Consider the following 24,816-nt stretch of genomic DNA (forward strand, 5'->3'; position numbering starts at 1 on the left):
AGGCCCGCGTACCACAAAAAAAAAAAAAAAAAAAAAAAAAAAAAAAAAAAAAAAAAGGATGGGGGATTTGACAAGGTGAAGGATGGAGCTAAAAGGGGAAACAACAAAGAAATGAGTAAGGTTAACATTTGAAACCTTTTTTCCTGGAACTACGTTGAAATGATTGCAAATGGAAAGTAGAGCTTTTTTTTTTTTTTTTTTTTTTTTCAGTAATCGAAAGTTGTTAAGTCCTTGCGCTTTTGAAATAGAAATCAAAACTTTTTTTTTTTTTTTTTTCTTTTCAGTAATCGAAAGTTGTTAAGTCCTTGCGCTTTTGAAATAGAAATCAAAACTTAAATTGGACCTTTTGCCCCAGCTATATAACATTTAGGCTCCTAAGGAATATTGTAATTGATGCTGGGTCATCAGCACCATGTTAACAAAGCACTTGATACAAAACCAGCCGTGGTGCCTTCTCCTCCACATTCAGTAAAAAGCTAGTAACGAGAGAGCTGCTTTCTCAGAGGAATTCTTTTCACCTTTCAGAAACAAAATATTTCATGCTAATTCCTGCTTAATTGGAGGGAAGTAATTTCTTTAAAATCATTGAATATGACTTTGAAGTCTCTTCCATCCACGACTTCTTTAATTCAATCAAGGTCACCTCCTAAACTTGCCCAGACAGCACTATTTCTCAATTAGAAAAAGTGGTAGAGCTGTTTTAAAGCATTTAGCATCTGATTAATAGGGCTGAACTGGGGCTTCAGCAGTTGCAGAGGGCTTCTAAGGAGTCGCCAGTAAGAATAAGACATTGCTGCCTGGAAAAGTATACCGGTACTTCAGAAACCAAAAGCAAATTATTTTAAGGAACAAAGCAAAAACTGCTTTTTTTATGGGGATGTGAGAAAGATGATCATACTCAATATACAGCGGGTTTTAATATCCGAACAACTCTCTCCCAGGGAAAAATTGCTATAATTTAGCCATCCAGACAGTTTATAAAATGCAAGCACTTTTCCCTGCCCAAGGACTCTGAGTTTGTCAAAGCAGGATTTTGTTGCACTCAGGCTCTGGGGATGGGAAGAAGTAATGAGAAGAGGTGTCCAGTTGACAAATGTGAGCTGGAGCCATCCAAGTGGAGAAGAAATCAAGAGTTCTGAAAATAAGTTTTTGAGAGACTTCCTTCCAAGTTTCCTTCCCATTTTCTGGGCCTGACTGAGGAACGCCGAGCTCACCTTGACGCCCTTCTGAAGAGAGGTGGTCAAACCACTAGAAAAGCTCTGAGAAAGTGGCCTACATGGGTGAGAATTGGTGTCCCTGGAAGAGAGGTTTTAGAGTCACCAAACAGAGTGCAGAAATAACTTTGAACCAGATGAGGTCAGAGGCCCCTTGAGGGATCTTCGTTTTGTTTCCAGCGTGGCTTGGCAAATGATGTCCCTTCCCTAAGCCTCAGCTTTCTTAGCAGTAACATAAGGCTCAGCCTGAGAGGGTTTCCTTGCGGTTGTAAGAAATAACCAATTAAGGGTTTCCATGGCATTTTGCAAATGGTACTGTGACGATGTGGAGAGTGGATACTGCTAAGCAGTAACAAAGGTAAAATGAGCAGTTCCCAGCCCTGGCTGCACACAGGAAAGACCTGGGAAGCTTTATACAACAACCACCAATGCCTGGGGGTTAATGCCCAGGCATCTGTGTTATTAAAAAGCTCCTCAGACGAGTCTGATGCACAAAGGATTGGAAACCGCTGGCGTGTGACATGAAGATTGATGGCTGTCAATTATAGGTGGGAAAGAAGAAAAAGGAAAACAAGTAGAGGTAAGGTAACAAAATATGAGAACAAGAAGACAATTAAAATGAAGTAGAAGATAAAAATGATTAGTGGAGAGGAAGTGACTGACATAGGCAATATTAAAGGACCAAAGAAAGAAGAAATGAAAGGGAGGTGGTTTATTCGTTTAAATATGGCATGCGTGACACGGGTGGAGAACCCCCCCTCATCATATCTGTGCGAGATGCATCCAAGTATCCTTTGGTTAATTGGAAAAAAGACTAGCTGGGAGGAAAGGAAAAATTAAAGTAGCCTGGATGCAGAAAGACAGAGTCCCTGCTTTTCTCTGATGCTAGGAGAATAGCCAAGGACTATTTTCTCATCCATCAGTGGTGAGAGAAAGAAGCAGGGATGCCTGGGCATTTGCCAAAGAGAAAAGCCTCAGAGGACCTAGCAACTGGTCTGGGGAGAGTGTGCACGCAGGAAGGGCCTCCTCTCCTCCACCGAGAGGCTGGTCCAAGGGCCCTTGGTCAAGGGTGATTAGTTCCCACAGAGCACGGAGGTATAGCCCAGCCTCTCCTGGGTGCAGGCCACAAACCTGCTGCAGCCGAGCTTTCTCCAGAAATATGGCTGCAAAGAAAAGTAATACACAACCACATTTAGTAGGTCAGAAAAATGTGTTTTGGAGACACTGCCTGGAGGATTTATGAAAGCATTCAGTCACAGTATCATCACGGGAAAGGCAGTAACCAGCATTCAGAGAGGAGCAGGGAGATAGATGAATGAAATGTGAGAAGGCAAGGCAGATGGCAGAGAACCCTGGAAGGCTGTGTTGGATGGTAAAAGCTGGAGAAGAGTAGGTCCTTTCAATAACAGAGAAGCCGTTAGAAAAGGCTGAGAGAAAGCAGGCGTCAAAAAATACTGAAAGAAACACAAGCCTGGAAAAAAGTTATGAAGAAGTGGGGATCTGGTCTCTAGAGGCTAGTGAAGAGGTTCCAAAACTTCGGTGTGCATTAGAGTTACTCCAGAAACTTGCTGAAATGTACAACCTCAGGCCCCCATTTCAGAAACTCAGATACAGAGGGTCTGGGATGGGTCTAGGAATTCTCACATAGGAGATACCAAGGTGGGACAGATGGAAGCTGTGTGTGGAACAAACTTCGAGGACTGCTGGCCTGGAGACACCAGTTATTTTTTCATACCAGTATCATTCTACCTTGGTTATGTATCTAGAGAGGATGGGAGTCTTTTTCCCTGATGCCAGGCACAAACACGTGGGCTTCCATAAACCAGTCTCAGCGTTGGTGGTGAGGCTGGTAGGGAGGGGAACTCACTGCCCACCATTTCCCACCAGCCTTGGTTCCCAGTCTGTGGGCTGGATAGAGTTTGGGTGCAGCACAAAACCCAAGGGAAGAGAAAGCTTTCTATTCAACTCATCTTTGTTATCCCAAGTATTTGGTGTCTTAAAAGAAAAGCTTTGTGGGAAATGTCGCTCTTCCTTGCAAAGGGCAATGCCTAGGACTGAGAACACACTTCAGGTGTGGGCTGACATCCACTGCACATTTCAGAGGGATACGTTTTATGTAGTAGAAACCAGCCGTTGAGAGAGAGACAGAGAGAGAGAGAGAGAGAGAGTCGTCGGGCCCTTAGCAACCCAGCCTCCCCTCCTCCCTGCACCCATCTTGCCCTGTCTCCTGGGCACTGGCTCCTTCTGGAGTCGGCAGGGTCCTTTGGGAAAGTGGTCCTCACGGGGGGACAGCCCCACTCCCACTCATTGCAGCTTTTCACAGCGTGAGCCTGACTTCAAGGCCCAGCCCCGCCCTGCCTTCTTCAGAAAGGAGCCTCACCACCCCCAGCTTTCCTTTCCCAGCCTCTTCCTCGGTCTGACCACCACGGCTCGTGGTGGGGAGAGCAGGGAAGCGGCCTCCCCACGTCCATACCTGTATCATTTTCCCCATCGCTGGGCGTGGAGCCCCCGAGGTCAGGCGGGGTGCCTGCCTAGAGCAGGCTCTGAGCCGAGGTTTGCGGGCCCCACTGCAGCTGTGCTTCCCTGAGGACTCTCAGGGCATCCCTCACCCAGCAGAGCATGCTTCAACGTTTTAAATGGCAGACGCCCTGCTGTTGGAAGAAGCGAGCGTGCCTCTTTCCTTCGCTTACTTTCCTCCAAGGACAATGGGAGAGTTGGGGGAGGTATTAGCTATAATAACGTCGATGGAGAAGCGGTAAGGCGTGAATGAGGTGGATTCTCAGCAGCGTCAGTGGCCCAGAGGCACCGCAGGGTCCCGGCCACCAGTGCAGACCGCTTCCTTAGGAGGAGCTCTGTGGACAGGGCGACAGAGGATTTTCTTTTCCTGAGTCACCTGCTGCCGGGTGCGCCTGCAGACTCTCATTTAAGCCGTTATAATAACAAGATCCAGCTTACGTGCACTCTCTAAATTACCCTTATTCCACTGGCCTCACACAAAGATGGAAATAGACCCTGCATTGTGCTTCTGGTGAGCTCTCCCTAATCATAGCTAATGCGCAGACTATAATACACCCTACAAATAGAAAATGTTATGTCAACGCTAAGTTGTAATAATAATAATCCTGCAAAACTGTAGCTGAAGGAATTTCCGCCAGCAGTTGGAGGAAGATCGCTGCTTCAGTGGCGATACAGCTGTTACTGGAAAACAGATTGATTATAGTTCGTCCGGACCACGAGAGGCTGTCTAGCAAGAGACTGTGCAGCAGGCGCCTCTGATGCTCTCCAGCTCTGTGCCTGGACGCTGGGGGATACCGACATGACAGCATTCCAAGGACCCCGTGCTTTGTCTGGTCACCTGAGGGTCATCTGATGCTTGTCCTGGGCCTTCCTGAGCCTATTCAGACCCTGGGGAATCTGTGGGAAGAAGGGTTTTCACTGCCTTTACTCCAGCTGAAGGCACAGGACACCTAGAAAAGCAGAACGTAGAGGAGTTGGGTGAGGTAGGCACTGGAACACTGGTCCTTTGGGACTCCTGAGACCAGGCAGAGTCCTTGGACACGGCTCTCTTCATAGAGCCTTTTTGAAAAATTTTTTATTGAAATATAATTGATTTACAATGTTGTGTTTGTTTCAGTTGTACAGTAAAGTGAATCAGTTATAATATATATATATCCATTCTTTTTTATAGATTCTTTTCCACTATAGGTTATTATAAGATGTTGAATATAGTTCCCTGTGCTATACAGTAGGTCCTTGTTGGTTATCTATTTTATATATAGTAGTGTGTGTATTTTAATCCTAAACTCCTAATTTATTCCTCTCCCTTTACCCTTTGGTAATCATAAGTTTTCTATGTCTGTGAGTCTATTTCTGTTTTGTCAGTAAGTTCATTTGTATCATTTTTTTTAGATTCCACATATAAGTGATATATGATATTTGTCATTGTCTGACTTACTTCACTTAGTATGAGAATCTCTAGGTCCATCCATGTTGCCGCAAATGGCAATATTTCATTCTTGTTTATGGCTGAGTAATATTCCATTGTATGTATGTGCCACATCTTCTTTATCCATTCATCTGTTGATGGATACTTAAGTTGCTTCCATGTCTTGGCTGTTGTGAATAGTGTTGCTGTAAACATTGGGTACATGTATCTTTTCAAATTAGAGTTTTCTCCAAAAGAAGAACAGAGCCGAAGGAATCAGGCTTCCTCACTTCAGACTATACTACAAAGCTGCAGTCATCAAAACAGTACGGACTGGCACAGCAACAGACATCTAGATCAGTGGAATAGGATTTAAACAGGATAGAAAGCCCAGAAATAAACCCACGCACTTATGGTCAATTCATGGAGCCTTAATAACTGGCCGAGGCCCAGGAGCTCAGTGGTCGGTGGTCTCAGTGCAGCCATTTCAGAGGAGGGGGACACAGCATAGAAGGCGGGATCCCTGAGCGGATCAAGTCAGGCCTCAAGGCTCCAGAAGCCTGAGTTTAACTTCTGTGTGGCTCATTCCGAGACTCCTCCTGCAGAAGTTCTATGTGTGTTCGTTTTAAAATGGGCTCATCCTCTCTGCCTCCATAGTGGAGCCCCTCTCCTGCAGAACAGTCCCCAAAAAGACCCAGCAAGGGAATGTTTGCCTCTGTTAGGAGCTGATCAGGTCCCACAGCAGGGTCCCTGGTTTCCTTCACGCTTGAGCTGCAGCGCTTACCTGCGAGGGGCCACCCCAGTGCCATCACATCGGGGAGTGTAGGTTCTGGCGTACCCCTTGCGGAGGATAAACCCTGCACCTCCAGCCAGCTGTGCAAACCTCCACATCTCTCAAACTCAGTCCCATCACTTGGAAAATAAAAATAATAGTTGTATTTACTATGTCATGTTTTTGTGAAGGCGAAAGGAGATTGTGCAAACGTTTCCTGGCACATAAAATCGTTAGCTATTACTACCATTGTTACTATTCCTATGACTACAGCTACTCCTGCTGCTACTGCTACTATTATTGGGGGGAAACGGGGGAAGGAAAACAGTAGTGACTGTACCTTTTGCCCAGTTTTCCCCCTCCCTCCATGAGGAGGTGGCTGAGGCATGGAGACAGGGCTGGGACAGGACTGCCTTCACAGGTGCAGCGCGTGGGGCTGAGGCTCATTCAGAAGGTCGAGGAATGGAACCAGAATGCCAAGCTGAGCCTGTGGTGCCGTCAGACGTATTTGTCCAAACAAGCCAATTGTAGCTCCAGTTCAGAAGCCAGGGCATAGAAGCGGCCGTGGCCTGAGCTGCTGCTCTCCAAGTGTGGTCTCGGCCCTGGCAGCATCAGCGGCACTCGGAGCTTGGAGGAATGCAGATTCTTAGGCTGCATCCCAGACACACCCCATTGGAAACTCTGGGGAAGGGGCCCAGAAATACGTGTTTAACACGCCCACCAGGAATTTCGGATTCAAGCCCATATTTGGGAAACTCTGGGTTAGAGTAATGCCAGCTGTTTTACAGATAAGTTCCAAACCTTCAAGTGTCTCTACCAAAGAAAAAAAGTTTATTTCTTGGGCACAGTAGAGTCCAAAGCAGATATTCTTGTTCTGTGGGCACCTTTCCTCCACGTGATGACTCAGAGACCCAGGCCCATTCCGGCAGCAGGAAGGTAATGAGGGATTGAGCAGAGGGTACACCTCACACCCCCCTCACGCTGCATCAGTGAGAACCAGTCAGATGGCAGCCCCTGGGCCAGTCATCTCTCAGGAAAGCCTCACTAAGCAGAGAAAAGCATGGCACGGTGTGCTGCCTGTGCTGCAGCAGCGCCGCTGGACACCCCCACCCCAGGCACCCTGCAGGAAGAGGAGCAAAATGCAGGAAGGCAGGTGGAACCTGGGGACGGTCCCTAAGTGCCCAGGCCACGGGGGCTGGAAGGCGAGCTGATACGGTGGCCGTATCTTCCAGGTCTCAGACCCACCCAGTCGTCCTGGGTTCTGGACCTTTCAGCACGAGTGCCTTTCTGGGCAGCAGCCGATGAAAACCTTGAAAAAGGCCTTCTTTGCGCGTGGGGAGGAAATGCACAGCTGGGCAGCGTCCTCCCAGTATTTCAGGAGGACATCTGGCAAAGTGGAGGGGGGACGTTATACACAGAGTCCCCCAACGACACCAAGACAAACAGTTTTCGAGAAATCCAGATATTGTTAGAAACGATATGTTAAAGTGTTTGATTATTTAGTTGCATCTTGCCTGAGCATGAAAGAGGTATTAACATACTGTCCGCTTACAGGGACATAACCCAAAATAACTTACATATTTTCATATAGGGCTAATTATTTTTCTGAGGCTGGCTCAGGCTGCTAAGAGGGAGATTTCGAGGCTTTCAGCAGAGTATTTACTTAAAGAAGGTATGCATGCCATTATCTGTTCCCAGGGAAACACAGTAAGTAATGGAGGAGACAGGAGGAGGTCACTCTGACCATAATTAATACAAAGACTAATGGTTTATATAGGATCTAGTCAAGGGTGCAGCAAGGTGCTGTAATGCCTTTAAGCCTCTTCCTCAGCAGTGCAATTTAATCTTTGGCTCAACTTATATACACTTTGGTAATTTTAGTAGTCGAGTGCTGTTTTGAAATGGAATTTAATCTTGTTTAGCAGAGTTTTTCCAACGTCGTTATTTCGCTTTTGATCCAATCAAAAAATCCCTGTAACAGAATTTTCCTAAGGTCCTGAGCAAGTATAAACTGATGCCTACGCTGGCCCTCCCCTCGTGGAGGCCACAGCTCTCCTCGCATGGCTTCACTATAAATAGCTGATTGGTGAATGAATGAATGATAATCCAGAGGCATCCCTGGATTCAGCAGTGCCTTTAAAATCACCAAAGGAAAATTCAATTATGTTCAGAATAGTTTACATTTGAAGTGCCTCACTGTATTCTTTTTTTTAATTTTATTGAAAATTGGTAATCCACATGTTAGCTAAATATTCTATTTATTGGAACACAGTGCAGTCCACAGGGATTCCTACAAAAAGATGCATGCTGTTGTTTATTTTTAATCCTTCTTATTTGAATAGTGGATTGGTTGTACTGTCTCTCAGGGGTCAGTTTTATCACAGAAGCTTGATTATACATTGTGCAAAATTGTTTACTTTAATACAGTGTCCTAGAAAGAATGACAGAGAAAAAGAGAAAGAGAGAAATGAAAGGGTGGTCCTTTCAAGTTTCTGAATTTGGAATACACTGAGAAATGATGTTAAGTTAGAATTTATTAGGATTTTGTTTCCTTTAGAGCTCTGGGCCAAGAAACATAATCTAGCTTCTTCCAGGAAGCTTCATCTGAGGGGTGGATCCGGGCAGCATGATGCTGAATAATGTTTACAAACAGGTGACCACAAGTTAAGTGGAGTCAATATATAATTTCTCACCCTTTAGAAGAAAACCACTTTGCTGCCACATGAGTAACCAACATTTTCTTTGCAAATATCAAGCTTGAAATTATTTAATAAGGAATGTAAATCAGTTATATGCCCCAATTATAAAAACGTTGATGGGATTGGCTATGGTATTGATTTGGGGGTGGGGGTTGGGGGTGGATGGAGTTACAGCTGCTGGGCTTTTTTTAATCTTTTTTAATATGATGATATCACATTCGTATTCCAGAAATGCAAATGACACTGCATCCTGCTTGGTAGGAACAGTGGTCAGTTGTCTTAAGCCAAGAATAAGAAATGTCAGCAGTGCCATTCCACAGGCTTATAAGAGAAGCCCTAAAATAATGGATGGTGCACTTCCCTATATGTATTTATGTTCAGACAATTTATTGAAATAATGTTGCCGGCACATGCTTTATAGCTGCTTGCATTTTGCTACACAGATTTCAGCATATCTTGCAGACTATGCAATTCATTTGGAAAATGTGATTTCCATCCCTGCATACTAATCGATTTCTTCACAAACACCTGCTATCAGTTATGATAATAAAAATGCCACTCTGAATTGAGAAAGGGCCAGATAGAGCTTCCTAAGGAAATGACTTAAGTGTCTTTGAATGCTACTAAATGCAGTAATGTGCTTCTGTAGCGCCAACACTTTTTCCATCATTTGCATTTTCTGTAATTTTGCCCTATTACAACATCCCCCTCTTAAATGATGCCTCATAACCATTTCCTTAGGGGTTGGTAAACTGAGTTGTCAGGAGTTGGTACCTCAGGGTGTGGACAGGATCTGAAGTTGGGCTGTGCAGTGTTGAAAAAGCACTAGCTCGTACTCTTGGGTCTACCCTGGGTCGTTTCCGATTTTATGTCAGTCCCTGAAAACTGTACAATTGGCAGTTCCTCTCTTTTGCGCACACATATACACCAAATAAAATTTCCTTTATTCATCCTCTTCAGCCTCCAGTTCATTCCATGCGCCATTGCCAAACCAATCTTCCTAAGTCAGCGATTTCATCACGCCCTTCTGCTGCCCGGGGCACCTTCAGTGGTTCTCAGTTGGCCTCCCCATTTGACCCTACCTCTCCAGCCTGACTTCTGAACCTCCATCCTCTCTCATCACCCGGCATGGCTCACCTTTCTCTCACTGCTTCCAGACAGACTCTTGCCTTTTTTGGTCAAGCTTCTCTGCTTCCTGCCCCAAATATTCTATCTTCAGTTCTCATCTCTGGGCTTTGTTTCTGCTGTTGCTTCTGAGTGAGGTGCCGTTCCCCAGTTCTTGGGCTTTCACCCTTCAAAGCCCTCTTTTGTTAATCCAGTCTGCCTTTTCCTTTCTCTTCTCTGAATTCCTGTAGGATGGATTCTCTTGCAATAAACCTCGACACTAAATTAGTCACTTGTTTATGTATCCAACCAACATTTATTGAGTGCCTGCTATATGCCAGGCATCAGGCTCTTCTCTCTTGCTTTGAGTGTGTTCCTTTCAAACGTGTTGGTTTCTATTATATTTCAAGCTCCTCGAGAGAAGAGACATACTCTGTCTCCTTGTCTTGTGATCCAAGATGCCCAGACAGGCTCGGGCATGGAGTACATATGCAGTAACTGCTTGTCGACTAATTGATCCCTGATGGTTTGAGGTAGGGAATTTTCTGGTTAATTGCATGTTCTATTTGATTAGTATTTCAGTGTGTACTATACATAATCATTTTGCAAGGTAGAATACCATAAAACACTCAACTATAAAACTACTATTAATGTAATTTGATGGTTGATATTTAAGGAGAGAACTCACTGGGGTTTCAGAGCACCTCCGTACAGGTCTGTCACCATTGCACGGTAATGTGTGGGTGGAACATCTGAGAGGCTGACCTCGATTTGGCTCTGGGATTGGGGTTGGACGTGGTGTGGGGTGCGGAAATGATCCTGGACCGAGAACCTGCTGGACAGGGACTCCACGCCATGCCCTTACCAACCGGAAGTTACTTCTTTAAAGAAGCTTCTGATAACAAGCTTTTAAAATATCTTTGCTTTTCTCTTGCTTACAAAAGTAGAGAATGGATTTTCTGAAGGAGCGGGGAAGAAAGGCTGGGAAACTGGTGAGAAAGTAGAGGGGGAGCATTTGGAGTTCTTTTCAAACAGGCTGGTGAGAACTAAACGCATCTGGCTGGCAGAGTAGCCCAGTGACAGGCAGCAGAGACTCTGGAGCCCACTCTGGGTCTGAAGGCTGTCGATGCTACTCTCTTCGTGGGATCAGACAAGTCCTCTAACTTCCCTGAGCCTCATTTTTCTCATCTGTAAAGAGGGGGTGGTTAAGAGCAGCACCCACCTCAGAGGCTTGATGGGGGGGATGAAGTGAGTTAGTTCGCGGTCCAGCGTCTCTTCTACAGAGAGTGCTTAGAAAGCTATCGTGATTATTGCAGAGACCACCAAGCAGTAAGCTGGAAACTAGGGAAGGGGGTCGCCATCCTCAATTTTGTTTTGAACCATTCACTCTGCTTTATTCCATTTCAGTTGTTTTTGGAGCCTTGAGACGCGTAAGACCCTGAATTAAGGGTCTCGGTTTCTCAGTCAGGTGGAGATGTGAGTGAGCTCTGAATCTGCACATAGAGAATTTCAGGTTTCAGGAAGGAGTGTTAGGGTAGGAATCTGTTGGTGAAACAGATGGAACCAGGTCAGCATTCTGATAGGAGTCAAAGGGAACTAACTAACTAACTGACTCATGCAGTCAGTCTGACCCGGCAGTGGAGCAGGAACAGTGTGTGTGTGGATTAATCCCCAGCTCCCCTGGGCGGCTGCGGCTGCGTGCCTCCACTGGGGGGCCGCTGATCATCTGAAAGAAAGTGGCCCTCCAAGGAGCTGAGCCGTCCTGCCGAAAGGGAAAGGACAGCCACGAGGTAGATACGACGATTGCCTGGAATTCTAAGCGCTCTCATCACCTAGCAACACGGATCCGTTTCTGAGAGGGAGCCTAGGATCAGGGAAGAGGTCAAGAGACAAGAATTTGGAAGGAGTCAGTCCTGTGCCCACAATCATACATAAGACAGGACAAATAGAATACCGGAAAAATTCCCAAAGAAGCAATGCTCGCCAGCTGCAAAATAAAGCGCCCCAGGGTAGCTCATTTGGGTTTGGTACAAACGTTAAGAATCCGGTTTAGAATCCCTTTCTCACTGAAGGCGGTCCCTCTAAGCGAGAAGGTCACTCACTTGAACTCATTCTGTTTGCCCCTCAGCCCTGGCCGCCCAGGCCTACGCGCTTAAAGAAGAGAACGACAGCCTCCGGTGGCAGCTGGACGCTTACAGGAACGAAGTGGAGCTGCTGAAGCAGGAGAAGGAGCAGCTGTTTCGAACGGAAGAAAACCTGACCAAGGACCAGCAGGTGCAGTTCCTGCAGCAGACCATGCAAGGCATGCAACAGGTACCTGCGCCCGCATTGGTGTCTCTGTTCTCGAGAGAAAGGGACGTGCGTATGCAGTGGCGGCTGTTTGCTGGGAAAGGTGGAGGAGAAAAAAGAACAGCAGAAAAGCTGAGTGGCTAGGTCAGGAAAGTGCTGATGACCGTGGAAGGGGAGGGTCAGGGGAGAAGCCACGCTAAAGAAATAGGTTGAAGCACTACACCCTCGAAGTGGGAAGCAAAGGAAGAGAATCTAGGAGTTTGAAAGCTCCGTCCATAAAATTTAGCCTCATGGCAAAAGGTGAGAGAATCCTTGCCAGTTGTGACACCAGTGTTTCTGTAATCTTAGAACTTCTCAACTTAAAAGCAGGCAGACTGATTTCTACAAAAGTGTGGCGAGTTTGTTTTTGAGACCGATGAATACGTCAACTGTATTATTTCCATTTCTCTTGGATGATACTTAGGATGTAGACCGGTTCTCTGAACACACTCTGTATTTCAGAAATGTTTGTTGATGGGATGGATGAAGCACTAAAATTTGGGGCGATAGGTAACTTCAGAAACAGGCCAGCATCTCTGCTTTTGTTAAAGATGGACAGGCTTCATCCTGGCACACTCAAGTTAAAGCTGGGTCTTTCCAGCTCATGTAAGAAAGAGATAGAAGCTGTGGGCTTTGGAGGAAGCGGGAGGAACGTGGACTGTGGGAAATGAGGGCTTCAGGGGGTGGGAAAAAACAGCACTGACAGCAGAGAGTAGAGTCAAAGAGTCATAGCTGGATTTCTACCTGAAAACATTGATTGACATGTGATACCCTTAAGGTGTGTGAGTTATCTTAGAATAATATAGCCTAAATTATCATCACACATGGTTATTTGTATTACTCCTCTGAATATATAAATCTAACCACTCTTTTCTGGAAAAAAAAGATTGTTTTCTATAAACAAGGAAAATATAAGCAAGACGATGGGCAATTATATAGTGAGTAGGATATTTTTTTCAAATTCCCCCACCAATATTGATGGCTCTCTAAGAGCAGGAGCCTGAATTGCCTACAAAAGTGTCTTAATGATTAGAGGTAACTGCTGCTAAAACCTCTGCCAAGCAGGGAAAAAATAATTGAGAGGAAGGGATGTAAAAAAGCGTGGATCGGGATATAAACAAGTTAATGACCAAGTCACAGAAATTCTGTTTTAAACATCTCCTGCCATTTAAAAGCAATTTTGGTGTCTTGGCTTTGAGTCCTAACTCGCTGATGTTCACAGTGTGTGTTAGACAAATCAGCGAGATTCAGAGGTCAGAACCAGCCAGGAAAATGTCATTACAGGCGGGGCTCAGGCCCCCGCACTTGGAAATCGGTGTGAACAGCTGCCGCGGGGAGCTCCCGGGGCTTGTCCATCTGTCCGCATGTTGGGGGTGAGTGGCGCCCTTGCCAGGAGGAGGAGCGTCCTGCCGTCTCTCATACCTCATGCGTCAGGCTCTCTATTCCTCCAGGAAAGATGACTCTGGTTGCATGAAAAGTTGATATAAATCTTTAAGCTGTATATAAAAGTCCATGCCACTCTCTCACTTCGTCCCAGCTGGCCCTCCCCCTCCCCGTGTCCTCAAGTCCATTCTCAACGTCTTCGTCTTTATACTACCAAATGTAAAATAGATAGCTAGTGGGAAGCAGCCGCATAGCACAGGGAGATCAGCTCGGTGCTGCGTGACCATCTAGAGCGGTGGGATAGGGAGGGTGGGAGGGAGACACAAGAGGGAAGAGGTATGGGAACATATGTATATGTATAGCTGATTCACTTTGTTATACAGCAGAAACTAACACACCGTTGTAAAGCAATTATACTCAATAAAGATGGTAAAAAAAAAAAAAGGAAAACCTTTAAGCTGGTTGAAGATTCAAATCTGAAAGAAGTCAGAAGGCGAGGGTGAGCTAGCCAATCAGGAAGAAGCATGCAGGGGCGTCAGCGCCCCGCCCTGGTCCACGCTGGAGCCCCTGCTCTGCATCCCCACTGAGCTCCAGCCCCTTAAAGGAGCAGTTCCGTTCTCACGGCTTCTCCTACATTTGCAGAATCTCCTTGTCCATAGGAAATGTACTTTACTGTGTTTGTTTTGTTTTGGGGGGAATTTTGTTTGGGGGTTTGTTTTGTTTTTTTCTGGTTGGTTTAAACCACAGAAAGTTATTGTCTCACAGTTCTGGACCTAGAAGTGCAAGAGTAGGGTGTTGGCAGGGTTGGTCTCTCTGTGGGCGGCGAGGGAGAGTCTGCTCCGGACTTTCCCCTTTCTTCGTCAGGTTTGCTGGCGAGCTTTGTCCTTCCTTGGCTTGTGGACGCATCACCCTGCTTTCTACCTTTGTCTTCAGATGGCCTTCTCCCCGCCTGTGTGCCTGTGTCCCAATTTCCCCTTTTTATAAGGTCACCATGTGTATAGGATTCAGGGGCCCACACTATTCCAGTATGACCTCATCTTAACTAATGACATCTGCCGTGACCCTGTTTCCAAATAAGCTTGCGTTCTGAAGTACAGGCTTTAGAACATCACCATATAAATTTGGGGGGACACAATTCAATCAGCAACAGACACGAGTAGATAGTCAAAATATATTTGTTGAATGGAGGAACGAATGGACAAAGGCACAGAGGCAAGAACTCGCCTGGTGCCTCTGGGGAGCTCTGGGTTGTTTGGGATTCTTGGATCATAAAGAGCAGGGCGGGCAGGGTGTGGGGAGAGGTGATGCCCTAGGGGTCCGTGTAGCACCTCCTTAGCACGCGGAAAGCACTAGCTCAAAGGCAGCCGTTAAGATTTTCATTTTCACTAGTCGTTAGGTGGATGCATGGCGATCACTGTGGCAACACATCTTTAATATCGTTTTTAAATATATGTGCTTATTTAAGAGTCATCTTTCTACCTTACCCACTTTGAGTGAATCCCCACAACTTGCCAGTTTGAGCCCCACTGCAAAGAATTCTCCTGACTTTAAAACCCACCCTCAATCTGCCCTCTGTCCACTTTATAAATCAGAAAAGCATCGTCTCCCAGGCAAGTCAACAGATAGAGGAGAGGGCTGGTCTCTCATATGTCATTGTTTTAGCAATCCATGTAGGGGAAATTATTTCTGCAACAAACAGAAGAATGTAAACAGTCTTAACAGCCTTAAGACTAGCATAAAATTTTTAGAATTGCCTTCAAGTTTAGCCAAAAAGTTTCTAACCTTTCTTCTTTTCATCCCTGAAGGATATGTTCACTGACTTCACATGGTTTCTCATGAGTTCATGGAGGAAACATTAAGGGCAGGGTTCTGACAAATGAAAAAGCCTCGGGTGACTTTGTCTGGTTGTTTCTTAGTCTCCCCTTGCCTTGCATGTGAGTCACAATTTAATATTAGAGGTTTCACGCAGAAGGAAATAATAGCTTGTATCCATGGTAACATGGTAGCCTTAACCTGATCTGAAGCTGGCAACAAAGTTAACCTGTCTCTGCCACAGGGAGAGTAAGGTTGCGGGCTTTCGTTTATATCTTTAGGTATCCAAGAAAGGCATACCCATATTTGAAATTCTTATTTACCTTCAGGTTACCACACTGAATTATTTTCTTAGGTCGATCGAGGTAAAATTTACACACAATAAAAATACTCTTTTGAGGGTTCTCTGAGTTTTGACAAATTCATACACTCATGTAACCATCGCTATCACAATCAATATATAAAATAATTCCATCACTGCCCCCCAAAATTCCCTTATGCCCCTTTTTAGTCCACCCCACTCCCAGCAACCACTGATTTGTTTTCTACCCTCATGGTTCTGCCTTTTCAGGAAAGTCATATAAGTGGAATCGTACTGTATGCAACCTCTTGAGTCTGGCTTCGGTCACTCAGCATAACGAATTTGGGATTCATCTGTGTTGTTGTATGTGTCTGTTGTTCGTTCTTTTTATGCTGAATGGCATCCCACGGTAAGGAAGGACCATGCTTTGTTTATCTAGTCACCAGTTAATGGACATTTGGGCGGTTTCCTGTTTGAGGCCAGTATGAATAAATCTGCTATAAGCATTCACTTACAGGCTCTTTGTTTGGACATAATTTTTCATCTCGCTTGGGTAAATACCTAGGAGTAGGATTGCTGGGTCATATGGTAAGTGTGTTTGACATTTTAAGACACTGCTAAACTGTTTTCCAAAGTGTCTGTCTCATTGTGCTTTCCCGAGGGTTTACATGAGAATTACAATTGTTCTGTGTCCTTATCAGCCAGCACTTGGAATGGCCAGTTGGTTCTGTTTTACTCTGTCTTTTTTAGCCACTCTAATACGTGTATATTAGTATCTCGTTATGGTTTTAACCACACCTGAATTTAAACAGGATCTATATTTTTATTCACGAGGATAAGTCAGTATGTCATATTTCTAAATAACCAACTTAAAAATCAGAATTCTTTTTGAAGCCCTGTGTAAATCATATTGAGAGGACTGGTAAATATTTAGATGATAAGAGGATACCATTATAAGCTGCTGGTCATAAAACTGTGAGTGACTAATGATGATTATGTCAGAAGGGTCCCTCATACATAACTTCCAGCTGATGCTCTTTAATGCTGTTAGCAAATGTCATCTGAAGACCAGCTGTCTTAGGCCAGTAGACCATTAGCCCACGTAGAACTAACCCTCTTGGCTTGCCATTATTAAAGACCAGGGCTAGTCAGCTGTTTTGACAATTTTCAGCAAGGGAGACCAGGAAAAAAAATTGGGGGAGAGAGGACTATTACGATCAATATCATTTTAGAAATTAAGTAATTGTTTTTCTTCCCTTATGCTCAAAGAGCAGTAGACGTGGGATTCTCTGTGTATGTATTACAAAAGCTAATCTAGACTAATTTTATAGAAGAGGACAGAGAAATACAATAATGTTACTTTCTTAAAATACAAAGTAACCCCAGCTAGTTTTGCCAAAAGTTGGTCAAGGATCGGTCTTTGGGATGTATATTAAGAAATAGATGAAGGTGTGTTGAAATGAGAACATCAGTGAGTACGCTGACCACTTAAGGAGAGGTAAGCATCTCTTGTGAAATCTTCTTTAAACGATTCAGTTGCTTAGTAAGTACGTTTTTAGAGATAGTGAAAAGTTTGTGTTCGAGTCCCCTCCTGTTGTCCTATGTAATGAAGTCTCACGTGTACATGTCAAAGTCAGGATCATTATTATGGCAGCAGGAGTCATATCAAGGATTGCGATGATGATGGCTCTGCTGTGGAGGGGGTGGTTTTGATCATCAGAAAACTTTAGGGGAAGACAGGTAAAATGAACTTACCCAAGACAACTTTAGATAATTTCTTTTTAATTTCTGAAAAAAAGCATGTCCCTTAAAAATTTTGAAAATCCTGGAAAGGCCAGCAGCCACTCTTGGCACTGGCCTTCACAGGTGGTGCTACAAAGAACTTGGGCGAGGTGCTGCAGACAGGTAACACGGATAAATGCAACAGGGGTCTCTGTTCTCTTGATAACTGTTCACTTGTCATTTCTGTTTTTATTTTCTTTCTGAAGTACCCAGCAGTCATACAAGGGACCTACGAGGCTGGTGCTCTGTGCCCATTGTCCTTTTTCTCATATTATCTGTTTAAACTTTATCTTTTATCCTTTCCACTGAAGTTTCTATTTGATAATCATGTTATTTTATTTGCAAATGTTATTTCTGTTCTTTGTTTACTATCTTTTTCACACAGTCTTATTTTTTTGTTGCAGCATCTTCTCAAATCTTTTTTTTGAGAATACTAATTAGCATTTTTAAATTCTTATTGTTCCTGAATCGTTTCTATTTATTCCGGGACTGGTTGTTTGGTTTCTGTGTCTCCGTCCGTCTCTTTCAGGCTCCAGGTTCCTTCTCACGTGAGGTAATGCGTGGTAGCCTGTTTGTATCGGGGATGAAGGGCTGGGGTCACTTTTCTAGGACTCCGTGTGGCTTACTGATGGCTGAGACCAGGTCACCTCCACAGCTGAGTCTTTCTCCTGCCCGGTGGCTCACTGACTGGCAGGCTTCATTTTGAGGAGATTTGGGAATTCCACAAAGGCCAGAGTCTGTCCTACCCTAAGAACTCCATGGAATTCCCTTCCCATTCTCTCTGTTCTTTTAAGTTTAATCACTGACAGACATTTTAATTGCCTGTGGAGGAAGGAAAAAGCAAAAGCAAACACACATGGACCAGGTCTGACATTTTGAACAAGAACCTGTTTCAGGGGTTTTTAGCTTAATCCAGTTGTTGAATGAATCCTTGGTTAGCATGGTGCCCGGGGAGGGGATGGGGGAAGAACATTACATGTTATTCTGGCTTTCCAGAAACAAGGGAAGGGAAGAACAGTGAGCACATTTTCTGAACGTCTAAGAGGCAGGAACATAGGAACTTAAGGCAGCATATTTTGGAATATAGACGCTTCAGACTAAAGAAGCGGATCCGCAAATTAGAGGGGTTTAAGGGAGGAGAAAAGGACGATAAATAGTCTGAAAAAGGTGACAGGAAGAGGCTGCAGTATGTAATAACAAGAGAGAAGTTGGATTTTTAAGTGGGTTCTTTACAAATATGACACAGGGGGGCTTCCCTGGTGGCGCAGTGGTTAAGAATCCACCTGCCAATGCAGGGGACACGGGTTCGAGCCCTGGTCCGGGAAGATCCCACATGCCGCGGAGCAACTAAGCCCGTGCGCCACAACTTCTGAGCCTGCGCTCTAGAGCCCGCGAGCCACGACTACTGAAGCCCACGCGCCTAGAGCCCGTGCTCTGCAACAAGAGAAGCCACCACAATGAGAAGCCCGCGCACCGCAACGAAGAGCAGCCCCTGCTGTCCACAACTAGAGAAAGCCCGCGCGCAGCAACAAAGACCCAACTCAGCCGAAAATAAATAAATAAATTTATTTTTTTTTAAAAAGTTCAAAAAATATATGTATGCATAAAGACATATTCACACACATATCTGGAATTTTTACGAGCTGTGGCTGCAGAGACATAATCCATGTTTATTTTATTCTATTTCGACTTACCCAGATGAAGTTTCTTTCTTTCTGAATAGAAAACAACTCACAAGGCATTTCCCACATTCATGTTAAAAGTCTCTGATATTTTGCTAGAATCAGAACGATCATAAAAACATGTACGTCTCTCAGATGTGGCTTTACATAGGTTCCAGGGCAGGATATCAAGGTTCACAACGCTGCTTAATTTGGGGTCTACCGTGGTTGTCCTTCCTTAACTACCCCAGAGTTTGTCATTTCATTTTCTACCTGTTCTTCAACCAGTACCTTGGGATGATGCATTGTAATAGCAGCCTGCGTGATGGTGATGATAATCCTTATTTGTAATTCAGTGCCCCTTCCCTTTGGCTGCTAAATGTCAGCTGTCTTGGTGGCAGCATGTGCATTTTCTAACATTTGCAGATCACACTCCCTGGCACTTCTCAGAATGTCTGTACCCACTGCAGTGTGAGACTCTTGAAGGGATGGTTGGGGACATTTGGAACGAGAAATAGTAAGCAGTGCTCCGGTTCTTGGCTCAGGGCTTCACATTGTAAAGCCCAACCCGTTTGAAATGATCGCACCTGACATCTGCTTAGGGGCTTAGGAGTTACTAAGGCACATTCCCATTTGACTCCGGACAAGATACAAAGGACTAAAAGTGAAGCTCAAGGAGAGGAAACCGCCCAGAGTTTTTAGCAGTTTCAAACAAGGGAGGACCATGGGCATCTTGCCGTTTTCACTGGACAGAGACCTTCAGGTAAGGAAGGAGATACTCTGCCTTCATGGACATGAGCGGCACCGAGCTTCTGCCCAAGAAAATGAAAACACCGAAGCAGTAGGAGGGAGAGGGTTTCCAGCTTGGCCGTTTTCTGCACAACTGTGTACAAATCAGCCTATCTGAACCTCAGGTTCTGCATCTGGAGAATGGACCCTGCCAGCCTCGGTCAGCATTTGTGGCTGTAAAATGAGGTCATGTATGTGAACGCATTTGGAAAAGCTGTTCTGCAAATGCAAAGTGCAATCGCCACATTCCTGGGGCCAACGTGAAGACACGTAGAGGTTTAAGAGAAGACTCAGGACTTGCAGAGTAAGTCTGGATAAATCCAGAGCTGAGGTTCCTGACCCTGGGGTGGCCAGCGTTGTTGCTCCGCCGCCCCTTACAACCAGAGGACCTGCTCGCCCCAGTTTTCTCTCAAAAACTTCTTCATTACTCCACTCCGCGCTCACATCTCAGGAGTATGAGCTTATTCCGGCTTCTCAGGTGGAACTCGAGACCGGGAGATGACAAGTGACTTGCCCAGGGTCCAGCATGGACGCGGTAGGGTCAGCTTTCCAGCCCAGGCCTGCCTGACCACGGCCCCTGCATTCTCTCTGTCACCCCGTAACTCCCCACAGTGGACCAGGTGGAGAAGTGGGGCTTCAGGGCCACGGTGACCAGGGGAGCAGGACATGGGGAAGCTCTACCCTTCCGGCGCTCCTTGCTTGCGAGAAATATTTTTGGCAAAAACCCATTGCCTCTTTTCTGACTATGTCACAGCCCTTAACGTGGTTTTTATATTAGCAGAGTAAGAGCTAGCAAGAAGAAAGTAACACACACGTGGCTTTTATTTATTAAATTTGAACTGTGAAAAGAAATCTCTTCACTTCTGGGATGAGAAAGAGAAGCTCTAATAAAGTTTAATTCTGGGAGGCTTCAGCTCACCATTAGAGCTCCTGCTCTGCCCGTAATTAATTTGATCATCAAATGCATCCTCGTTAGTAATCGTCTCTTCTGAAAGCAGTGAGGCTAGCAGATGAATGCATGTGGGAGCCAGGGGTAGAAATAATGGCATTGCCCTGCAGACCATTAAAATCGCTTGGCTTCTACCTTTTGCCGCTTTCCCCAGTGTCTGCAGTAAGAAATATGGACCCTTGGGAGATTTGCAGCCATTCCCAGGATAAGGGAACTTGGCTTTTCCTGCACACTGTCAGCCATAGTTGGTGGATGACCTTTGAACGACCCTCCCCTCCACCGCCTCTTTTAGAAATTGCCTCCAGGCCAAGAGTACCAGCTTTATAGTGAAATGGATCTTTTCTTGAACGCAGCAAATCAAAACGGGCTTTGGCCGCAGACACATACTGTTTGGCCGTTGCCGTATCTCCCTCCAGCCACGGACACTAAAATGAATCCTTGTGTTCTGGCCTTGACTCCATTTCTTTATAGTCTAACCATGCAAAGAAGCAGCCTCATCCACGCTGAAACCCTGAACCCGGACGCACACACGGCCCCCTGTGTATAGCAGGTGTCACGCTCCCAGCCAGACTGATGTAATTATCCATCATCTCCAGTTGGGCTGCGGTTGCGAGGGAGTCGTGCTCCGGGGCTCTCTCCGTGCAGCTGGTTAGGAGAGGAACATGAGGGTTAGGGCGAGCAGCCCATTTCCTTCTCATCAGAAATGAAGGCTGTGAAGAGAAAACAGGGAGAAGTGTAGGGGGTGGGGAAAGAACACAACATGGAAGCAAAGAGGAAGGAGAAGAATGACTCAGAGGGAGAAGAATCCTCTTTATCTGAGTGAGAGAATCAACAGAGCGGCCGAGAAGCGTAGGTGGGAGCTGCAGTTTTTCTGGGTCTAGGTTTGTCGTTTTGATTTTTGTTGTATTATTCTTCATACAAAAGAGTATATGCTCAATGCAAAAAAACTTGGAAACCTAAAAGAAGCATATAGAAGGAAACACATCATTCAGAGTGTCACCACCCAGATCTAACTATGGTTAGCATTTACATATATTCTTTCAGTCTCCTTCTCTCTTTGCACATAAACATGTAGTGTTATCAGTTTTAAAGATCAACCAAGGGGCTAGCCAGACATAGTCAGTTAACGTTTCTGGACTTGTAAGCGAAGGGTGGAATTGGGAATTCAGTACCAGGATGTTAGATGGTTAGTTAAAGACTAAGTTTTCTCCTCTGTTTCACAAAGCACCCTGAATAGTCATCAAGGGAAACTTAAACAAATTTATTGCCCAATCTGGTGCTCACTTTATAGACCACCCACTTCACTCAGTTGATCACTGAAAAGACCCTGCCTCATGAAGTTCTTAATTTGATGCGACTTCCCCAGTTTGGTAATTACCTCTCCAGCTTTGGTGCTTTCTGTTTCATCTCTGTATGTCTCTCTCTCTCTCTCTCTCTCTCTCTCTCTCTCTCTCTCACACACACACACACACACACACACACACACACACACACTAAGTAAATGGCCACAACAGCTTTATTTTCTGGAAGTACGGGGGAAGATAAAAAAGGAGAAAGTATATTTGAGCTCTGGTTATAGGCTTCCAAGGAAGGGGCATTACAACTGGTACTTATAAATGAAAGATGCGCAAAATGACAGTCCACACCTTTATTTTCACCTTTTGCTTCTTTCGTTTGTTTTGTAGTTTATTGTAATTACATTTGTAATTTATTCTGCTGTCCCCCATGCATACGCATTCCATTTTTTATGTCCTCCACCACACCACTGCTTTAATTTCTTTTAAGCCAGGTATCACTCAGGTATTCCGGTCAGAAGGCTTTCATTGGCAAGCGCCGGCACTCTCATTCACGGTATTAGAGATATATGTTTTCGCCCATGATTTACATTTTATCCTAAGTCATTTCGTGAACCAGTGCATTACACATTTTTCAATCATTTAAATACAGAGTGGGACTCTGCAATTTTGTCCTTCACTAATTCTCTGTGCATCTTGTTTTCTTTTCTCCTGGGTTTATATTTCTTCCCTAGTGGTTTGTATTTCTTCAGTGCTACTCACAATTTATTTCAGGAAGATCTTGGTAATGACCTAACTGTAAAGTCCATAAAAAAGCTGTTGTGCTGAGTTTCTTTTTACAATATAATTTTCCCCGGGTAATCCTCCTATTTATCATTTAGGCAGAAGGAGAAAAGAGGTGTTTGTGATGTAGTTTCACCTCTCTACATCAGATAACATGAGCTCACATAGATTTCGGAGAGTTGCCAGGTCACTTAAGGAGCCCTCCGAGGTCCGACCTTTCCCTCATGGGTCCTTGGGTCTTAGTTGATTGGTCTGGTCTTTTCAGTCCGCTTTTCTGCCCAGCTGGTGATCGATGTGCTTGATTTTAAGTCCACGATTTGCTGGACATTTCTCATGGTCCACCCACGGTATAAAAAGCAAGGTAGAATGGGATGATAATGGGAATTCTGCTTTACATATAAAATTTGGACCGGAGATGGGCTCAATTTCACCACTATTTTTACCTCAAGAGAACTGCAGGATACAGACTGCTGAAGCTAGGAGGGGCATTGGTGAGCCCCTAGACCAGCCCACTTATTTTCTGATTTTAATCCAATGGAGTTTAAGTCACTGAGCTAAGCTGCATCCCCCCTCAACCCCCCTCTCACCTCCGCTGCTCATGGCTCCTGATTCCTGGTCCTTGGCTCCTTACTGGGCCTCCACATGCTTGCATGCTGAGACTGTTTTCGTTTTACATTCATTTATATCAATCTCCTAGCCCCCTGAAAAATGAGGTGAGACACAGGGGCTATGATTCCCCCCCCAGCATGTTAAATAACTGTTAGTTTCTTTTTTCTTCTGATATTGGAGTAGAGATTAATTCTGGCACCTAAGGCCAGTCTTTCATGGCTAATTTAGTCATTTATAGCCAACAGCTCTCTGAATAAACAGATGAAGAAAAGAACAAATTGTTGAGTCGCCACACATTTTATTCTCAGCTGTTGAAAACTGTAAACCATCTTCCCTCGTTCTTTTTTTTTTTTTAAGAATTGATTGATTGATTGATTGATTGGCTGCGTTGGGTGTTCGTTGCTGCGCTCGGGCCTTCTCCAGTTGCGGCGCGCGGGCTTCTCATTGCCGTGGCTTCTGTTGTTGCGGAGCATGGGCTCTAGAGCACAGGCTCAGTAGTTGTGACTCACGGGCTTAGTTGCTCCGCAGCATATGAGATCTTCCCAGACCAGGGCTCGAACCCGTGTCCCCTGCATTGGCAGGCGGATTCTCAACCACTGCGCCACCAGGGAAGCCCCAGCTTCCCTCATTCATAATCTCTGCTGCTCTTCCTAATCATGCCTGAATACATAATAATCTCATCTCATTGGTTGAATAGAACCAGATTTCTGACAAATCTTTGTTGAAGTATAAGGATTGATGGAGCCCTTCTGTCTTTAGGGGTCATGAATGCTCTCTGCTGGTATTAGATGCTAAGGAGCTTATTAGTCACTGACGTCATCTGGTGTGGCCCCAGGGCTATGAAAGAATGACTACAACCTTGGGAAATAAGCTGTTGTGTTTTTACTTACGCTGAGTGTGTGTACGTGCAGTCACAAATGTTTCTGTTCAGACAATGTTTGCTACTATCCAAATGCTTTAAGAGCCTTGCATCCTGGGAGTTGACATTTTTATCATGCTTATCAAGGAACCAAGGCTTAGAAAGAGTAGTAAGAAGACTCCAAACCAGGCAATAGAGTGCTTAAAATTTCTTCCTGATTGTTTTTCCTAATCTTTTGAAAGTGAGATTACATCACACGTTGATACTTAAAGGACAGTGGCAACATGCCAAGCCTACTTTGAATGAAAGACCCTAGAAGATGTCAGGGAGTGAGGACATTTTTCTAAGCAGCTCTGCCGTTCCCTTCTTCTTGCTGTTCCTGCCGATGTTTGCAGTTGATGAAGCATTTACATAGCACTCAGCTCCTATACTCTTGATTGGCAGGACCTGTACAGAAAACTGTACTTTTGAAATATATGTGGGACATTTACAAAATTAATCCCATACTAGACCTTAAGGCAAGTCTCAACAAATTTCAAAGGGGTGATAGT

The 24,816-nt window shown here is 44.9% G+C and overlaps 1 protein-coding gene across 19 annotated transcripts in view; it reads left to right on the forward strand.

Moving 5' to 3' along the window:
- ENOX1 (ecto-NOX disulfide-thiol exchanger 1) overlaps window positions 1-24,816 on the forward strand; it is a 657,005-nt gene that overhangs the window by 540,498 nt on the left and 91,691 nt on the right. For all 19 annotated transcript variants that reach the window (XM_028497884.2, XM_028497886.2, XM_028497888.2 and 16 more), the window contains one exon: window positions 11,843-12,027. In XM_028497884.2, coding sequence (XP_028353685.1) covers window positions 11,843-12,027 — 185 coding nt within the window. The remainder of the gene's footprint in view (window positions 1-11,842; window positions 12,028-24,816) is intronic.

The sequence above is a fragment of the Physeter macrocephalus genome, chromosome 13 (assembly GCF_002837175.3).
Source record: "Physeter macrocephalus isolate SW-GA chromosome 13, ASM283717v5, whole genome shotgun sequence".
Classification (NCBI taxonomy): Eukaryota; Metazoa; Chordata; class Mammalia; order Artiodactyla; family Physeteridae; genus Physeter; species Physeter macrocephalus.